The sequence below is a fragment of the Microchirus variegatus genome, assembly GCF_963457635.1.
Source record: "Microchirus variegatus genome assembly, chromosome: 9".
NCBI classification, from domain to species: domain Eukaryota; kingdom Metazoa; phylum Chordata; class Actinopteri; order Pleuronectiformes; family Soleidae; genus Microchirus; species Microchirus variegatus.
In genome coordinates this window covers 18,291,792-18,316,134 of record NC_139810.1, presented here as the reverse complement: position 1 = coordinate 18,316,134, position 24,343 = coordinate 18,291,792, and the positions used below count along the sequence as shown (strand labels likewise).

Here is a 24,343-nt window from a genome sequence, read left to right as displayed (position 1 = left end):
TTCCATATCAACCTCATTCATCCAGTGACGTGTGGAAATAGGCAAAATAAAGTATGCTAGCTCTTCTGTTTGCCCTGTTATTGACTTAGTGATAGGCTAAGATATCTGGCGGGCACTCTGATGTCGCCAAGGTCCTACGTGACACATACCCATCTGGCCATGGCATCATGCATCTCCTTTACCCTCTCTCACGAACCAAGCCTCATTTCAAGCTCATTTGTTTTCACCCTCAATGACTCAGCTCAACTCATGTCCTCGTCTCCAAACGTTAGTGAGAAGAAGTTCTGGCGCACCCTGACACTTATCTGTCTTGACCCACCTTTCGCCTCCTGGAGTGTTTGCTTGCCTTTTGTGTTTTCCTGAGCAGGGCGAATGGCCAAGCACTTATGCTGCGAGATATCCCAATAGGGTATTCAAGGTACAGCTTGCGACCTGTCTGATCTGTTTGCCCTGCACAGAAAGGTGTTCTTTATCTTGATGTTTGGCCCGCATTGTGACTGGTGCTGACCTGATAAGACAGTCAGAAACTCCCTGGGACTGCCAGGAGACAGTCGTCACACCAAGTTAAATGGATCATACGAGGCGGGGAGAGAAAGAGAGGGACTGAGATAATGGGAGATTGTGTCATTTTCTGCTTGATTTGAGTAATTGCTTTTGCTTTTCAGTGTTCTCACAGTGACAGTCATGTTCTGATTTTTCAATTACAAATGTTGGTTAAGGTCAGACAATGTAGGCATTCACTAGCAATAACACATGAAACCTCAATCCGACATGAAACCATTTGTTCTTCATCCATTTTTAGACACTTGGTCTTAATATTACTTGTAGTTAACTTTAACCCCCACTGTGTAGACTATTGTATAGCCAGAGTGACGTTTTTTTTTTTCCTTTTACATAAATGGGGTCATTATCATGTCTCTTAGTAATCAAATCAGAACCATGGTCTGATGAGCAGGGCCTTGAGCTGAGAGTACTTCTCCCTAAAACCACTTAGCATGGAAAACAGCAGGCCACCTTTGCTTTACCTCCTCAGTCCTATTTCCATTGGAGAGTAGAGGGTAATAAAAGGGTCAGATCACCTTTACACCCCCACCCAAAAAAGGGGTAAAAAAAAGTATATTTTTTCACTTAGACTGCTGACCCCCTAACAGGTATAAAAATATACTATGATGCTTTCTCCATGTGCAAATTAATATTAACAAGTTTTGTGGATAAAGCACCCGTTTGTGTATATGTCACATACATTATGAAATATCCGAATTGTTAATCATCGTCTTTTAAAATCATATATAGACACAACACAGAGAAACATTTCACAAATCTGAGGCAAAACAACATGCATTGTGTCTCAAAGTGTTTTTCACACTGCATAAATAATGCATCGATACATATTGAACCTTTAATGTCGATATTGAAGAACACTGAATTGCAGTACACTGTATATTCTTATTGAATCGTTGCTCAGCCCTAATTCGAACCATTTTACAGCAAACGTATGCGTCAACGTAAGGAGTTGCTTTGGCTCGTGTGCTCACAGCCCCACTGTTATGTAATGAAAGGGATATCAAACCTGTGGTTTCTAATAACAGTATTGACCAACAGTGTGTGGTTTTCGGCTTCATTATTTGATTTTGACAGAAACCAGAAAGTTTACACACAGAGCGAAAACACCAGCGAGAGAGCATAACACCACACGTCCTGGCCGTGGGTGCTGTAATATCTTCCATTCACGTTCATTTTATGTAGGTTTTAAACATGCCATTAACCAATTTAATCCAATTTTCCCAGCTTGAGGAGCACTCCAGTGGAACAGATTCCATCTAATATTAAACATATGGTCGCTGTTGCCCCCCGAAACACCACACCAGAGCTAGGCTTTTTTGAGAAGCTGTTAAAGACAAACCTCCTGTGTACCAGTGCAAACCATTGTCAATTATCCTCGGTGAACATGGTAATTGATAACGAGGAAGCAGGGCAGCAAATTAAATGTCAGGTTTGATTAGAAGCCTGATGCCTTATCATTTGTTCATAACTCATTACCAACATCTGTTAATTAGTTAATAAATTAATTTGCAGGGCCCAGATGAAACGTGTGCAGGCTCATGAGGAAATACACGGGGCAAAGTCATCCATCTTTGAAGAGAGTGGAACTCAACAAATATTGTCCCTGGGATTTGGGCTGTTATTACTTGGTCATTGGTTTCAGACCTCAGCCACTCTTAGCCAAGCATTCTCAATAGGACCTCTTGTTTGCCCGACTAACCCCCCCAAACTCTCCTCACGCACATCCGCCACAATGCTACCCTTTATTGTAGGAGGTTTCTCTTCACAGACATGCTTTAAACATTGATTTAAAAAACCCTCTCATTGACCCATCAGTCCTCTGTGGTAAAGCACAGGTAGAGCTCCTGTCCATTTCTTCTCTTCCCCCATTCCCTTTCGCCATGTATCTGGTGGAAACCCATCATTCATCATTGCTTTGGAGAATGGTTCGATCCGTCAGGGCCTCGGGGCAGGAGCAGACAATGATTTTGCTCTTTGCCACAGCGGAAGATGATGATGACATTTTTCAGATGTAGTTTATTCTGGTGATTAAATTTACATGATAATGTGGAAATAACATTGTCTGCTATTGTAACTCTTACTGTTAGGGTGCTATTTATAAATCAGTCATAAAACAAGGCTTGTCCTACTTCACCTCTGACTTTCACTGTATGTGAAACATCTGTGTTTGAGTGTTATTTGAGTGTCTTTGCATATAGGTACAAGTCCTCCTTTTCCTTCCATAGTCACAGAACATTCACTTGTTCTTCCATTTTCACTCACTTTCCCTTTCTCCCTCACAATAAATCTCAATCCCTTGTGCCGCTTAACATTTCTGTGACTCAAGCAGGAGGTGGTGGCCTATTAATCAGGTTCCTGTGGCTGTTGTGATTGCCATTTTCCATAATCAGATACACAACACTGCCCAAACGAATTGGCTGTAGAAATATCTTTTGTCATTAACAGTTCTTGCATGGTACTGTAGACCTCAATGGATGAGGAGTAAGCCCAGAAAGAAGTGCAGTGCTGTAACTTTTAATACATTTTTATGAGGTAAAAAGACACAATTTCAGCACAGTATGCGTCTTTGTCAGAGTCAAGCAGTTGACATGCAAGAAAATACTGTAAAATGGCCTAATAAGCATGTTATTGGTTCTAGGAGAGGCTTTTAGTAAAAGTATATATTATCTGCTATTTATAAGTTTATATTAGTTTTAAGTAATTCACATAAATGTGATATTAATGCATTAGATGTTTTAGTGTGTACATGCTGTGTTGAGCACATGAACACGTGCAGGCATATAAACTGCACATTACCACATGCACATGCATCCGCACAAACATAAAGAGACAAGAGACACTGGCGGGCAAGGGCAAGACATTCTCCCATGTTTTTCTTTCCTTTACTCACTCATTTAGAATAACAGGGCAAAGTGAGAAACCGAGCTCGATGACAACATCAGGTGCAAAAACAGTGTTGAATTGCCGAAGTGTCTTGCGCACCGGGATGTCTTTACTTTGGAGAGGCTTCAGAATCGCTTGAGTGATTTTCCCTCATTTTCTCTGCCACTGTCATTGGGATGGAGACATGCATGAGACAACAAGAGCAGAGCTGCATATCTCCATGTGTGTGTATCGTGTGTCTGCCTGTGTGTTTATCTAACAGCACACCAAAACTCATAATGCATTAATCACCAGCACTGGTCCACACTGTGTATAACTCAAGAGCTGACGTACAGTATTTCGATCTCACCAGTACTTTGGTGTAACATCTTAATTTAGTGTGAATGTGAAAAACAAGATTGACATATAAACAGATGTTCTTACATATTTCATGTATGTAATTACTTCATTTCATTGTTTTTGGCACATTTAACAGTGTAACAGTGCGCTTTGATGTTTATTACTTTTGCTGTCATGCTGGATGGATTTTTTTTTTTTTTAATTATATGACAGGAGTCACACATCTTTGTAGTTACAACATCACATTAAATGAGGGCATGACTTATTAATTAAAGTAATACAAAAATATATCATCTGACCCTCACAACAAAATAAGTAGCAAACCAAAGGCAATAGTGTAGGAGCAGGTGCAGTTACTCACCAGTGAATGGGTTAACTGCTGGTGCACAGGGTTTTAATATCACTGCAGTGTTCGAGGAGGAGTTATGCTTACTATGGCTCCAGTGTGTAGTCAAGATGTAAATTTTAGACATGTTTAAAACCTAAACTTTTAAGCTTGCAAAATGTTTAAAAGACACACATTTAGTCAAATTGTCACTGTCAACAAATACAGACAGCTATATGTACTTTTTTTGGAGCTTCTACAATGACTACAATGGGGATAAAAAGGGAAGGTGAGAGAGTACATTTGGTTTTTGAGTGGTCAGAGCATTGCACAGCAATCCCCTCAGTGATACTCCCTTCTACAAATCCCATGATTCTGTTCTGTCATTCTCTCTGAGGAGAAAGTGAACTGATGTTCTGTGCAGCTGCTACTCAGCATGGCACCTGGTGATATATATGGAAGGGTAGAAAAGAATCCTAAAAAAAAAGAGTAGAGTCTGAGTTGTCTGCTGCAGACATCCATACAATCAGATGGTAAAACATTTGCTTTTATCTGTCAAATCTATGTCCTCTTTTCTGACTCTGAAAAAGTGTACTCTTCCTCAGTATTTAACAGAATATATATAAAATATGGAGCCCCCTTATCATCATTATAACCACACTTCTAACCAAATGTGTTGCTTTGTTTACTGTTTTATTTTATAGAGTGTCTCTTGGTGACAAAGCCTGCTCCCCTCTGCTGGCCGAGAGCTCACAATGCCACTTTTTGAACTGGTGCTAAGTGTGTTTGGCATTGTGTAACCGACGTTTCTGAGAGGGTGGGGGTGGGGGGTGGCGGGCAGGAGCAGGCATTCTAGTAAAACTGTGGAAAAATACATGCACATGTAAATGCACACACACACACACACACACACACACACACACACACACACACACACACACACACACACACATGCACACTCGATGAAAGGTGCCTAACAAACTGCTCAAGAAGAACAAGTCATCTCCTTTCCAAACCTTCTTCCTCTCCTGTGGAATCTGAGACAGGATCACTTTCTATGTTTACACCATTTCCATTTCCCTTTTTCTTTTTTTTCTTTTTTTTTTTTTACTCCGGTTCTTATTCACTTGCACCTATGTTTTCAGATACACACACACACACACACACACACACACACACACACACACACACACACACACACACACACACACACACACACACACACACACACAGAGCACAGTGTTCTCTTTAGCATTCATATGACGGATCACCACAGGGCTTTCTGAGGATCCCTCATGGAGTCTTGAATTCAGCAGGGCATTTTTATATAAACATGCTCATGTCCCATTACAGCGTTTGTTAACACCAGTGTACTCTCATCTACTGCTCTATGTGAAATAGCTGTCATGTGCCTTTAGGACAAATACACACATTTTGCTTAATTATGCACTGATAAAAAACCAAGACAATCTTCTCTTTTGTGATTCATTGATTTTTAACCCCCTCTCTCTCTCAACCTTACATGGCCTCCCTCTCTATTTCTCATCTCCTTCCTTTCTTTCTGCTCCCGCCTACTCTTTTTCCTGGCCTCCGGGATCCCAGTGCTTCTAATTCGGCCTTATCAGTGAAGTAATTTAGCTGCCACAGCTTGGGTTTCTGTCGCGCGGCATGCAGCCCCATTGTCCTGCCCTGCTGTTGCTGAGATAAACCCTTCGGATTGAACAAAGTCCGCGCTGACCTTTGCAAACTCCCAAATCTCACTCTGTACAACCCCACCAACAGAGATTCTCTCTGCCTCAAGCGGCTTTCTTGGGGTGAGGAGGCTTTGGGGGGCATATCAAGTAGGAGGGTGAAGGCGAATGACTGTGTGTGTGTGTGTGTGTGTGTGTGTGTGTGTGTGTGTGCGCGTGTGCGCGTTTGTATGTCTGTGAAAGAGTGAGAGTGTGAGGGGTGAGGGTGGACTGTGTAAGCGTGAGATGGACAGGGGAGAGGGATTAAGATGGCTGACTGAGCCTGTCTATATTTCCAATGGCACTTTGCTCTAAGAGGGAGGCAGAGGGAGAAAAAAGTGCACTGCAAGCAAAGCATTCAAGTGCGCATTTTTCTGTCTCCTTCAAACTGCTAGAGGAGGCTTTTGTCAACCACAATGTCTGACCTCCTTTCCTTCCACATTCAACCCGAAATATGATTTATTTTATATGTATATATATATATATATATATATATATATACATATATGAGACAGTTAGTGTCTTAGTTCCTTGTTGACGTCTATGAAACAGTTCATTCAGAAAGGCACTGTTGAACTCCTTGTCTCTGCGTTTGTTATCTATCATGTCCTTTATTTCTTGGCAGAAGGCCCAAGAGGAATCTGTCTGGATTGTTGCTTTGACACACAGTGGAACGGTGAAAGAAGGACGGTTGAAGCCAAGTGGATGTGGTGGGGGTTGGGGCCGTGGCGGGGAGTTTTTAGGGTACAATGCAACAGGAGTGCTCTCTCCATTGTGAACCACTGTCATCCGCCTGAAGCCACTCTACTTGCTCTCAATATCGCAAATCCTCTCTTCTCTCTATTGCCGCCGTCTGTCAGTCAGGCAGGGGAGCTCGTCAATAGGTCTTGGAGTTAGGTATTGAGAGAGAGAGAGAGAGAGAGCGGGTGGAGGGTGGAATAGAAGAGCAGAGCAAAGAAGAGTTGTTCATTCAGAGAGTTGAAGTTGTGTGTGTGTGTGTGTGTGGGGGGGAGGTCTAAAGACAAAACATGGGCATTAAGCACAGTTCAAGTGTGGGATTCAAAATTAGTGATGGAGGATGAGCGATAATCTGCACCTCTCCATCTCTTCACTGGGGTGGCCCTGTGTTCATCCCAACCTTCATCCCTCCATCCATCCTTCTTCCTTTCCACCTCCCCCTATACCCTCCACCACCTGCCTGCGAGCCACCACCAGTGTTCCCAGGGAGATGAGCGCCACGGAGAAGAAGGACCGCAAGGGATTAACTTTTCACATGGCTGGGAGTCCTCGTCTCAAAAGACCTGACAACCCCAGACGGCTTGATTAAAAAAGAAAAGAAGAGAAGAGGAAAGGAGAGAGGGAGGGTGGGCACAGGAGGAGGAGAAGAGGGGGAATTCTTCACATGATGGCCCTGAGAGAGGGATTTTGGATATTGGGTGTCTTTTTTTTTTTTTTCTTCATCCAAAGCCCTCATGTCTTGGTTGAGAATGAGCAAATTGTTCCTCCTGTTCTGTCGGCAGTCTCTGTGTTTCTCGGCCGAAAGATGTGGGTGGGCACCAGTGCATAATGTTGACTCCTTCCAGGAAACCTAGAGATGGCCTCTAGAAGTCAGTGGAAGCGGTGAATGTTGATTCCACCCATTATCCACTTTTGGCTGTGAAAACACATCACCGAAGCAGAATATTCAGTCGGTTCCAACTTTCTACGATGATGTGATTAAAATGTGATGTATTATTTACTCATCTATCATTAATGGACTATGACAAGCCCTCTGTTGTTCTATGTATGTCAGAATTGCATTACAGTCAAGGAAGACATTGGCAGACAGAGGCAGTGAACCATTGCTGGCTTAAACTTCTAGTGTTCAAGTGGCAAGGCGCCCTATTTCCCCTCACTCTATCCCAGATAAACTGGGCCTCTCAGGTTTGTCTGTGAGAAAGAGAGGACAAAAATCAAAACAAACGCTCCCACTGAAGTGAAGATGGGAGAAGGGGTTGGCTTTCCTCTCTGGCTTGCAGATCAGCAACTCAACCTAGCGGGACAGCGGGCCACTCAATACCTCCCATCTTGTCCAGGTAACGGAGTGGCCCGACAGGGGGGTCAGGGAAGGTAGCAGGATATTGTCTTACAGATCACCACTCACCCTCTGGCTTCCTCCACATGGCTCAATTATCCTCTTCTCATCTCAGCTTCTGGGGTACACTCACCCTCTCTTCCCACACCCTTTCTGCCAGGATACAAACTCCACTGAGAGTTTCCATTGATGTTAACACCCAGTTTCTTTGCTAAGACAAAACAAAAAAAATATCGGATATACTGTATATAAATGCTCAGCAACAACATACTTTTTGATGTTCTCTGGATTTACCAAGCTTTATGGCAAATTAACTTTGAAAGAGAAACCTGAAAGCAAGACTACAACTACATCCACCGTATCTTTGAGTCAGCCGGTAACTTATGCTGTCAACATAAGTGGTGCTAAGGACAAGAAAGTCCATATCCAAAGGGTGACTAACACACTCAATTAACCCTAATATCAGCCCATATTTCTCATTAATCATGCTACTTACGAGCCATATGGCCCCAGACTCCGTGGAAGCTCTGAACCTATTTGCTGTGCACTTGACCTTACCAAGACCCAGGGGAATGCAGCAGTAGTTGAGCTCTTGTTTCCAGGATGTTGTGTTCCGTTTTACTGGTCCGCTGGATAAATGGAGGGTTTCACAGATAGATGAACAGAGATCTTGTAATCAGTTTAATGAGCCTCAATTTTATATTTGTTTTGGTTTTTCACAGAGGGAAACAACAACAAAAATGAATGAATGATAGTAGTCACGCAAGACTATAAAAGTGAGAGGCTTGCCGCAGGCATAGCGCTGAAATAATGATCCATTATCCATGTAATCAGTTATTTCATCAAAAGAACAGTATCAGAAAAAAAATGGGCTTAAGAATTAGCCAATATTTCAAACTGTTCAGCATTCATAAGAAGTTAGTTTGTGTGGACTTTTTTTTCCCCCTCTTATGTATGTAAAAAGTGACATAATACATTTGGTGTAATACACACACACACAGGTTGTAGAAGTTAAAAGTACATACTGCACGGACAGTTAAAGTATGGGATCTCGAATAATGTCAACTCAAAGCCTTGAACCCTGCTATTTCTGAAGTGACAAAAGTGACAGGACCGATATGATGCACTGACTCACATTCTTCTGACCCTCGCACTGAATCAGTATCCAATCAGCATTTCTTTGTCTGAGTACTCCATCCCTGCAGCACGTCTGTCATTAAGTGAGTCATTTAGGCCATCACAGGTAGGCCCACATCATAGCCTGCTGGTGGCTTTCAGTGGGGAACGGCGTTCTTTCTACTGTAATGCATGCTGAAGTAGCCACAGCTAATGTGACCCCTATAGTTTGGTACTGCATTAGTGCCACAAAGCCCAGCAGTGAGCTTTTAACCTGGGGACGACAGGGCCATGATTATGTTCACTGCAGGATAGGTTTGGCCAGAGGAAGCTCAGCTATTCATACAATAGGACGCACATACAATGTCATAGACTACACTGGCACAATTATGGGCTTATATTTTCAGGCATTTTATATTTCTGAGTGGTTTCAGTTTATGAAACAAGCTTTAAAATGAGATTCAATTGTACTTTAAATGCATGTTTTTGTTGTCATGCGTCGCATTTGGTGGTACTTGTGTTCTTTTAACATTGACAGGTAGCGGGTGTGTTTTGCTGATTTGAAAAGCTTCAGTGCTCTCTCGCTCAGCCCCTCCTCTGATTTAAAGCAACAGTTCTCCCAAATTACATCAAATACACACATTTTATATATACACACTCGCATTTTAACAATGCTATAATGACCACACAGTATTATTATTTCTCAAAATGGAAAAATATAGTAAACATGTTTTAAAAAGTGTAACAATAGCATGACCTTCGCTCTCTTAAAACTGGAGTGGAACCTGATTAATGTTGATGGTAAAACCTACTACCTACTATTTAAAATTGAAAAGTATCTGCTGTAAAAGGTTCTATTACACCAGGTTTATTCAAGACATGCTTGAGCATTACACACCCGTGTTTGTATGAGTTAAACTCATTGACAGCTTGCTAGTGTACAGTATCAGACCAACTTTCAGTCATGTCGTCCCAATCCAAGTGCCAATGATCACAGAATTGCCTTTAGACGATCAACAGGCACACTTTGCCCGTGCCACGTCCTTAACATCAGTTTTATTGTTTCCACATTTACTGTCTCTATTCATTTACTGACTCTTTCTGTGTTTCTCTCACACAAACATACACACACACACACACACACGATCCAATCCTATTTCAAGATAATTCTCTTCTCTTTTGCTCCTCTTGTCTCAGTATCTTGAGCCACTAGAGACTGAATGGAACACAGAGAAAGCTGATCTCACAGACACATATTCACACACACGCGCGCACACACACAGTCTCACACACACACACACACACAAAACTGTGTGTGGTCCCACCATTTCAGTCCTCACCATGTTTTCTAATGTTTTCATCAGGTCCCAAGGTCAGGATTTTGGACCTAAGACTAATCTTTTAAGTTCTGCACTGTTTCAGTCCCCTTTGTTACGTCTGAAGTCACTTGCCCACCTTTATTGCCTTTCTCTTCCACTCCTTTTTCAGGACTGTGTGACTACAAAAGGTTCGGTTGTTTCCTTTGCCATCTTTCTTTCTCTGTCCATCCTTTCTATATTTTCTCCATTCTCTTTCTATTCCCCCTTTGCATAATTCAAATCAGAATCCCCATGTGAGCACATTGCTCTTGACCTAGCTTAGAAAGCTCCTGATTGCTTTAATAGCAGTCCTTGGATGTGGAAGGTGGGTGTTTTTAAGGAACTCTGGTGAGGAATATGCACAAATGTGTGTGCGTGTGTGTTCAGAGTGTACAACCCAAGGGTGGTTGATTACAACTGACCTCAAAAGTGTTACGAGAAAACGAAGTACAAATATGCAAAGTGGATGTGTGTGCTTGCATAATTGGGCCAGAGAGGAGAGTAGTGAGGTCAAGTAGAACAAATGGTCAGCGCCGTGAACTGAAAGTCCACGCAAAACACGTGCGCACAAAACACACCTACTCATATATCCAGTATATTATGTATGTTTAAGGGGCACTGGTAACTTTGAGGTTACACAAGTGAGGTTGTGATGTATAAAAGAAGCCTGTTTCATTCCCCAGTCAGTGATGGCTGACAGTAAAGGCCTGTGGTTTGTAGTGAGAATCTCCCAGATGGAAATGAGTTTAAGTGTATGAAGCATAGCATTACTGGGGGAAAAAAAGAGCCTCTGTGTTATGTGTGCTCGGCCATGGCAAGATTTAAAATATGAACTGCCATTTAAACAGAACAAGAACAAAAGCAAGCTGGCATGTTTTGCAGAAGAGGCACAAATGTGCACATGGCTAAGCCCTTCAACAGTGGGATTGCCCTAGCATTTACCAAAGTCAGAAGCCCCAAAGTACAGGCCAGCTAAGGTTGGAGTGAGGCCTGGCAAACCCAAAGATTGAGTCTGAATTAGGCCTACCATTCAAAGCCACTGAAAGGAGTCCCTGAGCCTCCTATTCTCCACCAGCAAATTGGGAGGAAATCTGGTTATTGTGCGGAGTTTTGAAGAGGCTGGTGGTGGGGAGGAGGCTGCACACTGTGCTTACCTATAGATGAGAGTGGAGACAAAGCATCCTGGGACATCCAGGAGAGGCTTTGAAATCCCTCTTGGCTAGAGACAGAGGCAGCTTGGAGTAGCTGCTGGTGTAGAAAAGGTCAACAGCATCGAATGGAAGAGGAATTAACTTGAGAGTTTGCAAGGCATTTTATAAAATAAAAAGTAAAGTTTAAAAAAAAAGTTCATTAGTACTTGAAGGCCAGCATGTTTTATTGTGACATTTAATGCTGCAGGTGCTATGTTTACTTTTGCATTGAAAATTTAACAAGGAGGATCCCTGGATTAGAGTAGACGGGATGGTTTGATCCTCAGCTGTTCATCTATGTTATGCTGATGTGTCCCTGGACAAGACACTTATTCCTGTTGCTCCTGACTTTGCATTGTGTGAATGGGTGTGATGTACGTATGACGGAAAGAAAAATGATGAATGTAGAGGCACTGTGTGAGTGGATGGTGAATGGTATGGTTTTACTGTTCATCAAGACTAGACAAATGCTGTATAAATACAGATAATTTACCAATGACCAATATGTCTTGAATATAGGACTGTAATCTCTTTTTTCTTTTTTTTTTTGTCAAGTGGTGCTTGACAAAATCGACGTGTCTAAATCAGACATTTCAATGTAGGCTTTGAAGGACTACGCATGGAAATGATTGGTTCCCCTTCTGCGGTCAACTTCAATTAGCTCCACTGACAAAAAAAAAAACCCTCTACTTTACGCTCTGTACTGTTGATATCAAAGACCTTTTCCAATGCAGCACATTTATTTACATTGAACACACATTATTTGCTCACAATCCACAAACATTCTCCTTACAAATCATTATTATTATTACGTTCACATCATATACTGCTACCCATGGTAATCTAGGCACATGTGTGGATTATATCAAATCTCCCATCCTACCGTGGGACACCAGAGCTTCTTTGTATGTGTGACAAACTGACACCAAAGCAAGATGATGATTGTGATGATGATGATGATGATGATGATGATGGTGATGAGGATGCCAGTCTTTTAGGAGCCCTTTGATGGATGAGGATTGATGTGACCTACGATGAATTGTGTGGGCCTACATGTGTCTTTGTGTATGAGAGAAGACAGACAACCCCTCAGGCGAACTTCCACACAGAAACACACACATTTTGATGGGCGGTGTTACACTGCAGCTACCCTCTTCCTGATCAGCAGTGCAGCCCGGGGCTCTTCCGGAGTCTCTTGCCCTTATGAGAGTCCACCCCCCTAATGTCTGGCCTACTATACCAATGCCACCCCTCTCTTCTTATTTTCTCTCTTCTTTCTCTGTCTCTCTCTCATTAATCAATGTCAAGCCATTCAACAACAAGGCCGGCATTCTTTCTCTGCCTGCCTCCTCTGCTCCTCGTATATGTCATTGTGCCATGACCCCTCCCCCTGCACCAACTCAGTGGCCACCATCATCTTTTCACATGGCCGCAGAGCCGAAACCCAGGCCCACACTGCCAACATGAAAGGTTCTTCAAAAGGCAGAGAAAGGAAGAGAAAAAAGTGAGGAGGAGACTTTCTCTTACTTCGCGCTTTTTGTCCTCCCTTTCCCTCCATTCTTATGACTGAGGGATGAGGAGGAAGGCCACAGTCTTTACATAATTCATGGGAGACACAAGAGAAAACAGCCATTGAGTAGTAAAAAAAAAAAAAAGTTTGGATGGAGCAGTCATTGGGGGTGGAGGGATATGCGCGCCAGTCTTTGTGCCCCTGGAACCATCTTCTCTACTTTTCGCCATTCATTACCACCCCCCAAACACACAGTCATTGTTCCGTATTCATCATTAACCTCTGGTATAAGTCAGCCACTTCACCTCCTATCAAGACAAGTCTCCAGGGGGGTGGAGCTAATTTCTTTCGTGTCTTTGCAAAGCAGGGAAATAGATGTTTCCTTTTATTGCTGATGTGAAGATTTTGATGGACATCCGAATAAGCAAAAAAAAAAAATCATTAACCCTCACGCAGTGCAGAAAAAATTGAGAGGCAGAGCTTTGAGTATAGGAATTAGACTTGATTATGGTGAGGTGATGCTGACACTGTTCATAAGCAAACATTCTCTGACACATTCGCTTATTATTCATACATCAGACCCACAAATCGTAGAATAAGCACCTTCAGCATTTTTTAGATGTCCGCCGGGCACTTGTCAGTTTACCATTAACCTCAGGTGTCCATGTCATTGTCATACACTGTAATGTATTTTTTCCCCCCCACAATGCATTTCTCCTATTAACCTGGAAATAAGTAAAGCAAATCACAGGTCGTCCACTCACTAATACCCTGTTTAAACACTTAATTGTCCATATTTACAATGAATAACGAGACCCCTTCTCGCATGAGTTCCTCGGCATGCCTTTTGTTTCCAAAGGCGCAAGATTGTCTCCAAAATCGGCAGTCATTTAGGGGGAAGCATGTGCTTAGATAACTTGCTCTCTCCTCATGTCCTCCTTCACTGGGCATCCGTATGTATTTGTCTGACTAATGAATGGAACAAAAGTTTTGCAGGGGCCCTGTGGAAGAGGGGAACAGTTTGTGAGGACGGACAGTCGGGGTGAAGCTGAAGTGGACTATGCCGAGTAGTCATTTGCCGTGAGGTTGACAGTGAGAGAGCAGCCAACAATGAGAGTGATGGAGACTTGACCCCACAACCTCTTCCCTCCTTTCTCTTGCCTTTTGCTCCAACCCGTCCTCAAGATTTCTTTCTAGATGATAGATGACCCTGCCTCTCATTCATGTCAAAAGCTATTGCCTCCCCCCCCCCCCCCGACCTACAAAGTTACATACCTATTGTCTGCCCATGTGCACATGCACGCACGCACACGCACACACACACACACACACACACACACACACACACACACACACACACACACTATTGCAGTCAATCTCGTGGTCATCTCAGGCTTTTTCATCTGTGCTAGTGTTAACTGAGACTCTCAAAACCTGACATGCAGACCTACAGACCTTGTCATGGACACACTCGCCATCACTCCCACTGAGACCTTCACCTTCGGGCAGCAGGTATGGATTTGTGACAAGTGGGAGATGAATGAATTGATAGACGGCTCAAGAAAAGGGCAAGGAGAGAGGAGTGAATGAGGACTGCAGAATGGACACTGGGCAGTAAATTACTTTGCCAATCAATCCTCCCCCTGGGTAGTCCTGATGAAACCTGTCCAAATTTCCCCCCACTACTTTAAGTAACCCTCCTACAGTTTGTCAGCTGAGGGCTGGGAAATAGGGTGGACAAACAAGTTGCAAGATTAAATGTTGCTGGGAGGAGGGAGAAAACAAGAGTTAAAGAGAGAGAGGACCTTAAAAAAAGGGAGCGAAACTGTGAGGTCAAGTTGGAGCGAATAAGTGTGCATGTGTGAAGGGACTCGGGGAAAGACCAGGGAGAGGTTTGCTGCAGAGATGGAAAGGAAGGTTTCCTCAAGAATGCATCCTATTTCTCACTATAATTTGAGTAGATTCTGATACACACACGCACACACATGCACACCCAAATCTGCCCATGGGTCTACATGGGTGGCACATCAAGGTTGACACTCTGTGACTCTGAGCATGTGACATTTCCCAATTACAGCACAATGCGAGGCTGCAGAGATCTGTGGCAGCTTCACACACACACACACACACACACACACACACACACACACACACACACACACACACACACACAAAATAACTTTTTAGCTCCTTTCTTTGACGGTTTTCTTTGGTGTTGGTGCACGGCCACCACCACCACCACCCCAAACATACGCACACACACGTATGCACACGTACAAGCAAACGTATGCAGCCACACGCACTTACAGAACGTTTTCTGTTTTACACTTGTTTTCTGGCAAGTTGAAGAGTATCTCTGCCCAGAAATGTGAAGGGAGTGCAAGTGCTGTTGGGAATGTTAATTTGGTAATTTGTTGTTTTTACATAATCAGTGGAGGGATAGTGGCGATGCTGGTGGTGCAGTGAGGGCAGCAAACACATGCGGGTCTGAGAGGCTGTGGTGAAGGGGAGAGATGCTGGGTGACAAGGACCAGTACAGTGATGTAGATTTCTCCCGACCAAGTTCATTTTCTGTGAAAGAATTGGGCAAAAATACCATGACGGTCGGAGAACAAGCAGCGCCTCATGCCCATAGAAGGTATTAAGATGTCTCTGATACATAGCTTCCCTCCTCCTCCTCCTCCTCCTCCTCTTCCTCTCCTGTTACCCATGTCTCTTACTCACAGTCACTCTCTCTCCCACTCCAAAATCTGGGATAGTGGCCAAGTGCCACCAAGGACACTAAGGCTAATAAATCATCCTTGTTTCAACATCTGCCCAGTCCCAGAGGGCTGCCCACTGCAGTCACCCCACCCCTTGTGAAGATGGGTCTACATCTTCATTCCTCTTTCAGAATCCCTCCATACTGCTGCAACAACACTTCCCCCCCATCTGACTGACAAAACATCTATTGTCCCATGCCCAAGTGAAGAAGAGACCCTCTTTTCCCCTCTTTGACAAAAGCCGTCTGAAGCCAAGATGGGGACTGCCAGCCGAGATGCCTGGGACCCGGCAGGGGTGCCCCTCTCCTACTTCAACTTCTCCCCCGCCTTCTAGGTCATCCATCCCTTACTCATGCTCTCTTTTTTAGTTTTAATACTCCCCTCCTGTGCGGGTCACTCACACAGCTCGCCCCCCCACCCCTTTTCATACTGCTGAACTCTCCGCTTCGCATAAAGACATCAAGTGACAGCAGTGAGAGAAAACAGCCAGATTTGGCAGAAAGAGATATTCGACATGGCTGTCAGTGGCCATTCTGCATGCCTTTTGTTCACTTGGGTGTAGTTGAAATAGATAAATAAACAGTCATCGGCTGAAAAGCTGGGATCAGAAGCTTGTTGCATTTATTCATATTGAACAGAGAAGAAAAAGAGGCAAAAACCTGCTGCTGCCAATTAAGAAGAATGACACAGAACTCAATTCACAGTGTTTAGATTTGTTTTCATGGCTGAGGCTAAAACTGAGCTATTCACTGTCTTTCTGTGGCTTGCTCTATGGCAGAAGGTCTTTAGCATTCTCTGTGTCCATCTCCATAAAGAAGATCTGGGAAGTCGTCTCTGGACTCATCAGTTAAGAAACAACTCTCTCCACGGTTACTCACAAGGCTTCATTTGCTGTGAATACACAGCACTTTTTCCCAGCACCTCCATCTCACCCCCAACAACGGGGAGTACCGCCCATAACTGTGCACAGGCCAGCCTCTTGCCACATTCACAGGACTGTCTGTGTAGAAAGAACAAAGTCACATCACTTTGACTAGTAAAGAGACTTTGAAGATGATGCTTGCCAGTAAAGTGTTATTGCAAAGATGTGCAATGATTTGAAATATCACGTACAATTTTCAAAAGTAATGAAGTCAAAAGTAACCCAAAAAAAATTGAACCTTCAATAAACCGTTTGCAGTTTTACATTTGCCCACTTTTAACGTGTATACAACAACATGTTTCATCAAAAGTTTTACTTTCCCTCCCCTAGCAGAACTCAATACTAATGAGGTTAAGAAAGCAGTGTTTTAATTCTTACAGCAGGAAATATGACATTGTTTAGCAATATTTTGTCTTACATTTGCATTTGTCCCGGCTAGCCTGAAATCTTAAGTTTATGCAAATTCTTTAATTTTTCCAAAACTACTGAAGCAGGGAAGGATGTTTACCGACAAGGTCCTGTGATGAATTAGTCAATTAGTGTTAGTGGCGTTTTTTGTTTCATATTTTATTCTGAATTATGCAGATGGAGGCACTGTAATTAATGTTTTTTTTTTTCTTTTTTTGTGGTTGAGTCATTATGCATGGAAATGTATTTGCCTCCAATTTGGAGCTTTGAGTGTTTTCTCATTACAAGCCGCATGGGTTTCAGGATGTGAATACATCTCTATCAAGGTTTTCTTGATAGACATTGTTTACTGCTCCCTCAGAATACATTCATTCATATCAAATATTGCTGGACATTTTTCTTTTTTTTTACTCTTAGTCCAACAGTATTCCCCCTCAGCTTCTCTCTCGACTGCAAAACATTTAGATTGCCAATTAGCCCCTAAGAAGAATGGATAATTTACCACAGCAAGCAGGCGCCTGATGTCTCAATCTGCCCTGTGTCAGCACTGTGAAAAGAAATACTCTCATGTGGGCACACACACACTTGTAGAGACACACAAGTCCATAAAAGAAAGCTTGCTGTCCTGAGTGTGAGGGGTGAGAATAGATGACGCCCCGCACAACAAACAGAAGAAAAGTTAAGTCATTTAAAAAAACTAATAATGCAAAACAAATAAGGTAAGTTTGTTTGTTTAAATGTTTAAAAAAAAAAAAAAAATGTGAAGAGGGGTCTCATTGAGGCACTAAAGAGGCAGGACAGGCAGCAGTTCAGCAGTGGCCCCAGATTGACTTGTCTGCGAGTGGATAGCAAGCCAGCTCCTCCACACAACACCCACATTGTCCAGTGTGCCAATGAGCCAGAGCAGCACTCCAATCCTCAGGGGAGCTGCCTTAGATGAACACATTATAGATACATGTTAGCCTTGGCCCGACCTTCTGTACACTCTGTTGAGCTCTCAGCAGTACGGGGACAGAGGAAGAAGGGAGGAACTGAGAAATGAAGTCCACATGAAATTTGCTGAACGCTACGGAAAGGAAAAGCCTATCCACAAAAACAAAAATCTATGAAACAAGACCCTCTGTATCTGTTCAGGAGGTGAAAAGTGTAAAAAAAAAAAAAAAAAAATTGAAATGAAGCAAGCTATTCACAATGTTTAATTGGCTTCACATGCAGACTTACTAGAGCATCCATCTTTTTTTCTTTGTACCACTGATGCCCCCTTCATATTCGGATGGGTAACTTTAATGCTGCAGTGTTATCAGAATGTATAATGTCACTAGCAAGTGGCCAGCTACCTCCATTGACACTGATAGGGATAGAGAAAGGAAATAGATGCTTGTCCGGCTCCCAAAACCCAAACAACATTAGTGGCACTGTCCTATTTCTTCCATGCATGCTCTCTTTCCCATGCCTGCTGTTAAACACACAAAGTTCCCCACAAAATGTTGTTGTTTCAGCTTCTATCTCTCCACTGTCATTAGCCAGAGACAGGCTGACTGTCACTCCCCTCGCTGTCTATGTGTCTGCAGCCAGTGCCTCATTCACTTAAGGCCCATCAGTGGCCACAGACTTTATCTTGCCCAGGGCAGCCCTGTGATAAAACTGTTAACAACACTAATGTGTGGCGGGCGAGAGAGCCACTGGAGCTGCCACTGTCAGGGTGAGTAAGTCAGGTCAAGGGCTTTTAACATCTGGTGATGTTGCACCAAGTCTGCTTCAGCTTCACGCCACACAGTGCCGTGATGTGGGTCGTTTCTCTTTGTTTAAACTCTTATCCATTTTTTTACTTTTCTACCCCTGTTCTCTGTCTTCCAATGGTAACCGTGTGGGGAAATAGGAAAAAAAAAAGAACACATTGACAGAGCTCGGCAGGACTGAACGGGGCCTTCCCTCTCCACATGCCTTAGGGAAAACACTGGTGTTATTTTAGAAATCACACTCTTAAAGATTAATGTGGGCCTGGAGGAGTGTGTCATCGTTCCTTAACGACAGGGTCGAGATGCTGAATAAAGCCGACACTGTGTTCTGTCCCACAGCCCAAGGACAGATAAGTTTCCTCTCACCAAGCTCACCCGTCACCCTCCCTCCTCCTTTGTCCAATAACTCTCTCCCTAAGTCATCTATTACAACCGCATGGACCAGCATAGAATAAATTTAATGAGAGAACTGCTCCAAAAATTGGTCTCTTCCATACTATTAGTTTGCCTAATCTTTTTTCCCCCCCTTGTTATTTTATTATTTAAATAGGCTTAGGCGTGGGTGAAGAATAGCATACGTTCTGGCATTGCAAATATAAAAACAAAACAAAAAAAGGGTCAAGAGTGTTCACAAACATTTTCCAAGCTGATTGCTCTAGTTAGATGACTAATGGAAAGTCCCAGCTCCAAACTGTGACCATGCAACTCCCCCAATAAAGTCATCAGTCATCATCCCGTGGACTGGCCAGACAGACAGCTATAAACCAAGGTTCAGAGACCATGACAGCGCATCCTATCTGTACGCGTCAATACCTTTGTTATTTCAGCATCCAGGGTGGTGATGACAGCGCCACATTAAAAAATAAAACCAGTATCACTGACACCAATGAAGATAATACTGATAAGAATTTTAGGTAACACTTTATTTTAAGGTACACCTATTCACCATTAATTAGTTGCTTATTAACATGCAAGTTAGTAACATATTGGCTCTTAATTAGTCATTATTAAGTACTAATTAATGCCTTATTCTGCATGGCCTTATTATACAACCAGTAAGCCATTAAATAAGAGTCTTCCCTCAATAACCTCAGAATTATTGCTTATTAGTACTAAGCAAGGAAGTTGTTGTATAGGAATTATGATCTCAATATGCTTTGCTTAGTATAGACTTTATAAGGTGGTAGTACCCCAAGAATAGTTATTCTCCCTTAATACCACTTAATGAATATGGTCTGTTCTTACATAACAAAACACAAAACTACAAATATTAATAATGTCCAAATAACTCTAAATTAAGTCTTTGTTACTTAGAATATGTTCCCCATACTAAAGTGACATCTCGATCATTACTAATTCACTAATAGTTGAACACTTATTAACCAACACATGTTCCCTAAACTAAAGTTGCCTCTTTTTCACAATTAGTTAATATACTATAGCACATAACTACTGCAATAAACAAGTGATGGGTTACACCTTTGAAAAAATGGATCTATCTATAGGTTCCCTCTCATTCAGTGGTAGAATAACAAAGACAGCACAAGTACAAATACCTCATTTATTACACCACTGGTTCAGGTTTTCCCAAGGCTGACAACAAATACTGCTCGAACAGGTAATGGGGTCTTCCTGAAATTCCTGAAACACTGACAACTGTATCAGTGTATGTAAATATGTCATACAATATGGTATCAAATGTATAAGCAGGTCATACTGTATGATAATGCAGATACTCTATTGTAGAAAAACACTGCACAATATAAAGTATACAAATACAAAAAATTAAAATATAAAAAATATAAAACCTGCACAGCTCAACATGACAAAGGTTAGAACAAATGTACTGAACTGTACAAACATTGCACTTCCACAGCCTAAACTTTCTCTATAATTACTGCATCAGGTGATTTTTTTCCCCCTGTGCACAAATATTTCTATTTCTAATACAATGTAACTGAATTATAACTGAACAAAGAAGCTCACTTTCTTAATATTTCATCAACAAGGGGAGGAGTTGACATTTGGCCTTCATGTCCTCTATAATGCTCTTCTTCTCAGGGGTTATGTGCGTTGCACACCTCTTAGCAAAGGACTGCAGGGTCTCACTTGCAGGATCATACTTCAAGGTGTTGAAGGTTACAGGATCCACAATGTTGAGCTCTGCAATTGCAGCAGTCATCTTGATGGTTCCCCGGTCCACGCCATTGACTCTGAAGGCTTCAGTCATGGTGCGGACTTTGCTTAAGCTTTTCAAGACTTTTTTATATCTGCTGATAACCTCAGCTGGCCCTTTCACTGAAAAATATATAAAACAAAAACAAAGAACACGAGAAATGAGCACAAACCACGGCTTAAGGTCAGCTGAAATTGCTCAAACTGGTCACTTCTCTTTTGATAAAGTATGAAGCATATTCTAGGAATTGAAGATCCTGCTCATCGCCTGATAAGACTCCAATATGTGGTTCAGAATTCAAGATTTAGAAAATTATTCTCTGTAAGATCTGTTTAGTTGGTAAGTCTTATGGATCCGAATTATGTTTAATTCTATGTTTAATCTCTCTAGCAAACAATTTATGTTGGATAATAATTAATGTGAATGCTGCAAAATAAAATGGAGCTTTATTCTTGATGAAAGCCAAATTTTTTACTTTAGACATTTATTTTCTATTTATCACCAGATTCCTAGTATATTCAGAATGTAGAACTGAAGATCTGTATTTTTGCCTCATAGTTACTTCAGGACATATTTATAACAGCTCTTCCAACTCTTTTATTAATACTTATTTTTCATGACCACTTGGTGCTAACAGGGCAGTTGGTTCAAGTTATGCCATTCTTACCTCTTACATGAGCTTTTCCAGGCACAGCCACAGTTGCAGATGCAGGTGGCTGTGTCCAACGTTTCTTTCTTCTTTGGATGACAGCATCACTGTCCGAGGACTCACTGATGTCTGGAGAAGATGGGGGAATGACGTCATCTCCATCCATGTTGCCATCATCATCCTCCAAAGTAAATACTTTAGGTTGAGCTTTGATCAAATAGAGGATAGATGAGACAAATATCAGATTGTTATGAAAATATATCACACAGTTCATTACAATTACATTATATGTTGCAGATATAAGTTGCTCCCAAATCACTCACATGATCTCTTCGTTCCCATGATTTGCTCACGCAAGAAATTGCGCTCTTGCTCAAGATCCTTTATTATTTTTTCTTGCCATTGGATCCTGGCTTCTAGGAACTCCACTTTGGAAATTGATCCTTAACAACAAGAGAGCAGGATACAAAAAAGATTACGATTTGACAGTATTAAATGAGTGAGACAGAGAGAGAATGACATGCATGTAACAAAGGTAGTGGACCAGATATGGTGTGTGCATTAATTTGATTTGTAAGCACACATGTATACTGACAAAATCAGCCAACAACTTTAATCTCAGGTGGTAAATCACGTAAGAAATTAAACTCATTTTAGACAACAAAGATGCACTGCTAGAAAATGAGAAATCATTACCTGATCCAATGCTGCTTATGCTGCTGCAACTTGGAGCAGAGCCTTTATCTCCTTTATCTTCAGGACCTACAGTATGGCATAGGTATAACAAAATGTATACACATTAATACATTTGGACAAGATAATTATTTAAGTATTACAGTTCCTTGAAAGTTAACAAAGAAAAACTTACCATCCAGATCATTTTTGGTCACATCTGTCATCGAGTCATCTTTAGAGACTTTTAGGGACATTTTCTTCTTGGCCTTAGGCTGTAAATATATAAATAAATTAATGTCACTATAACCAGCAAAACGTAACTTAATAATAATCTACACAAGATTCAAAAGCTCTTCTTGTTCAATGACATAGTGCATCATTTATTTTTCATTATTATAACTTGGACTCAAGTAGGGATGGGACTTTTTTGTCAACAAATCGATCGACAATCGACACATGCGCACCTCGACAAAAAAAATTACGAGTAAAAAAAGTCGAAGTGTCACAAACACACGTAAAGTTCACAACCACGGAGGCTAAAGAAGCTGTGCACCAAAAGGTGATCCTGATGTCCAGGCTCTCTGCGCTCTGACATGATGGCGCGCGGCTCGTTCTCTCGAGTGGCTGTGCGCGCGTCCAAGCGTGTGTGTGTGCGTGCTGTGCGAACGAGGTTGCGCTTAAGTTTAGGACGGGGGTGGGAGACATTAACACAAGCGCTAAACAAATGAAGACGGCATATCACCCAGTCAGGATCACTGTACTTCACTCTGGTGGACACCTAACGAGCGCAGGTTCAAAAACCTGAGCCGTCTGCGAGTGGCGACACACACGTTCCAGCGGAGAGTTCGCTTTTTTTCCCCTTTTTTTGCCCCTAATTTTTATTATAGCTGTTCTGATGGTCAATAATGGACATTACAGCCATGTTTTTGAGCCTAAAATGAAGTAGTACACTGTAGAATAGTTTACACCCCCGCATTGCTGCTGTTGATGCTGCTGTAGAAAAAATAAAAAAAAAAGTCAACAAAAAATTCGACACGTGGACCTCGACAATCGACTCTAAAAATGTGTGAAATTCCCATCCCTATACTCAAGTCACAGTGACTCGAGTCCCCATCTCTGGTTCATACTAAGTTTTAGCATTATACATCTGCACTCACCTAGCTTAACATTATATTAGCTAATTAGCCTTGACGCTGCAGTTAAACGGGAGGGTTTACTACTCTTTAACTATGTAAACGTCCCGGGGACGGGTGTTATGATGTGCTTACAAAAATCAGGGGGGCTTTCAATTAACAGGTTAGCGCTTAACTTACCATTTTTGTTACACGAATTTCCCTCTTCAAAGCGGTGAACAAACGGCATTAGCCACCTTCTCCTGATCTTTGACGTGACTGGTGGCTCCCTTTGGATGATTGGATGAGAATGTCACATGACGGCAGCGTAACAGTCAATGATTGGATGAGAGCAACACATCAGCGGAGCACGGCTACGGATTGGTAGATTCTTATGTCAGTCATTACTCTACAAAGTGGTCACTTTGCGCCTTTTTTGAAGCGGGACTGCGAGGTTGAAACCCATTCCATAGTAAAAAAAAAATAAATAAAACAAATTCCATGTTATGAGATAAAAAAAAAAAAAAAAAAAAATTATGAGAAGAAGATGTTGCGTTACGAGTTTTTGAGTCGTATACATTTTAGACAGTGCCCTAAAGAAAACTACAAGTTCACCAGATGGTTAATGAGAGAAGGCCTACTTCGAAAATGGATGAAATGCCCCTCTTGCTCTCATGTTATGAAGTTGAAACGGACCTACGACAAAAAGGAGGCAGCATGGTGAGTAGAACAACTAGACGTGAGCCTTATTTATTAATTTTCTGTGTGTAAGCATAGGGGAGTGTGCAGCATGCAGCTATCCAAGATATGC

At 42.1% G+C, this 24,343-nt stretch overlaps 2 protein-coding genes across 2 annotated transcripts in view; one reads left to right on the top strand and one right to left on the bottom strand.

Moving 5' to 3' along the window:
* The window catches only part of prdm16 (PR domain containing 16), a gene marked incomplete at both ends in the record, with an annotated part of 178,802 nt that overhangs the window by 62,699 nt on the left and 91,760 nt on the right, over positions 1 to 24,343 (top strand). The window lies entirely within an intron of this gene.
* Positions 20,911 to 22,644, bottom strand: LOC310931421 (coiled-coil domain-containing protein 106-like; the record flags this gene model as incomplete). Its single annotated transcript, XM_083894564.1, has 5 exons — positions 20,911 to 21,218; positions 21,764 to 21,952; positions 22,069 to 22,188; positions 22,442 to 22,507; positions 22,614 to 22,644. The coding sequence occupies 5 exons, from the start codon at positions 22,642 to 22,644 to the stop codon at positions 20,911 to 20,913; spliced, it is 714 nt and encodes a 237-aa protein (XP_083750690.1).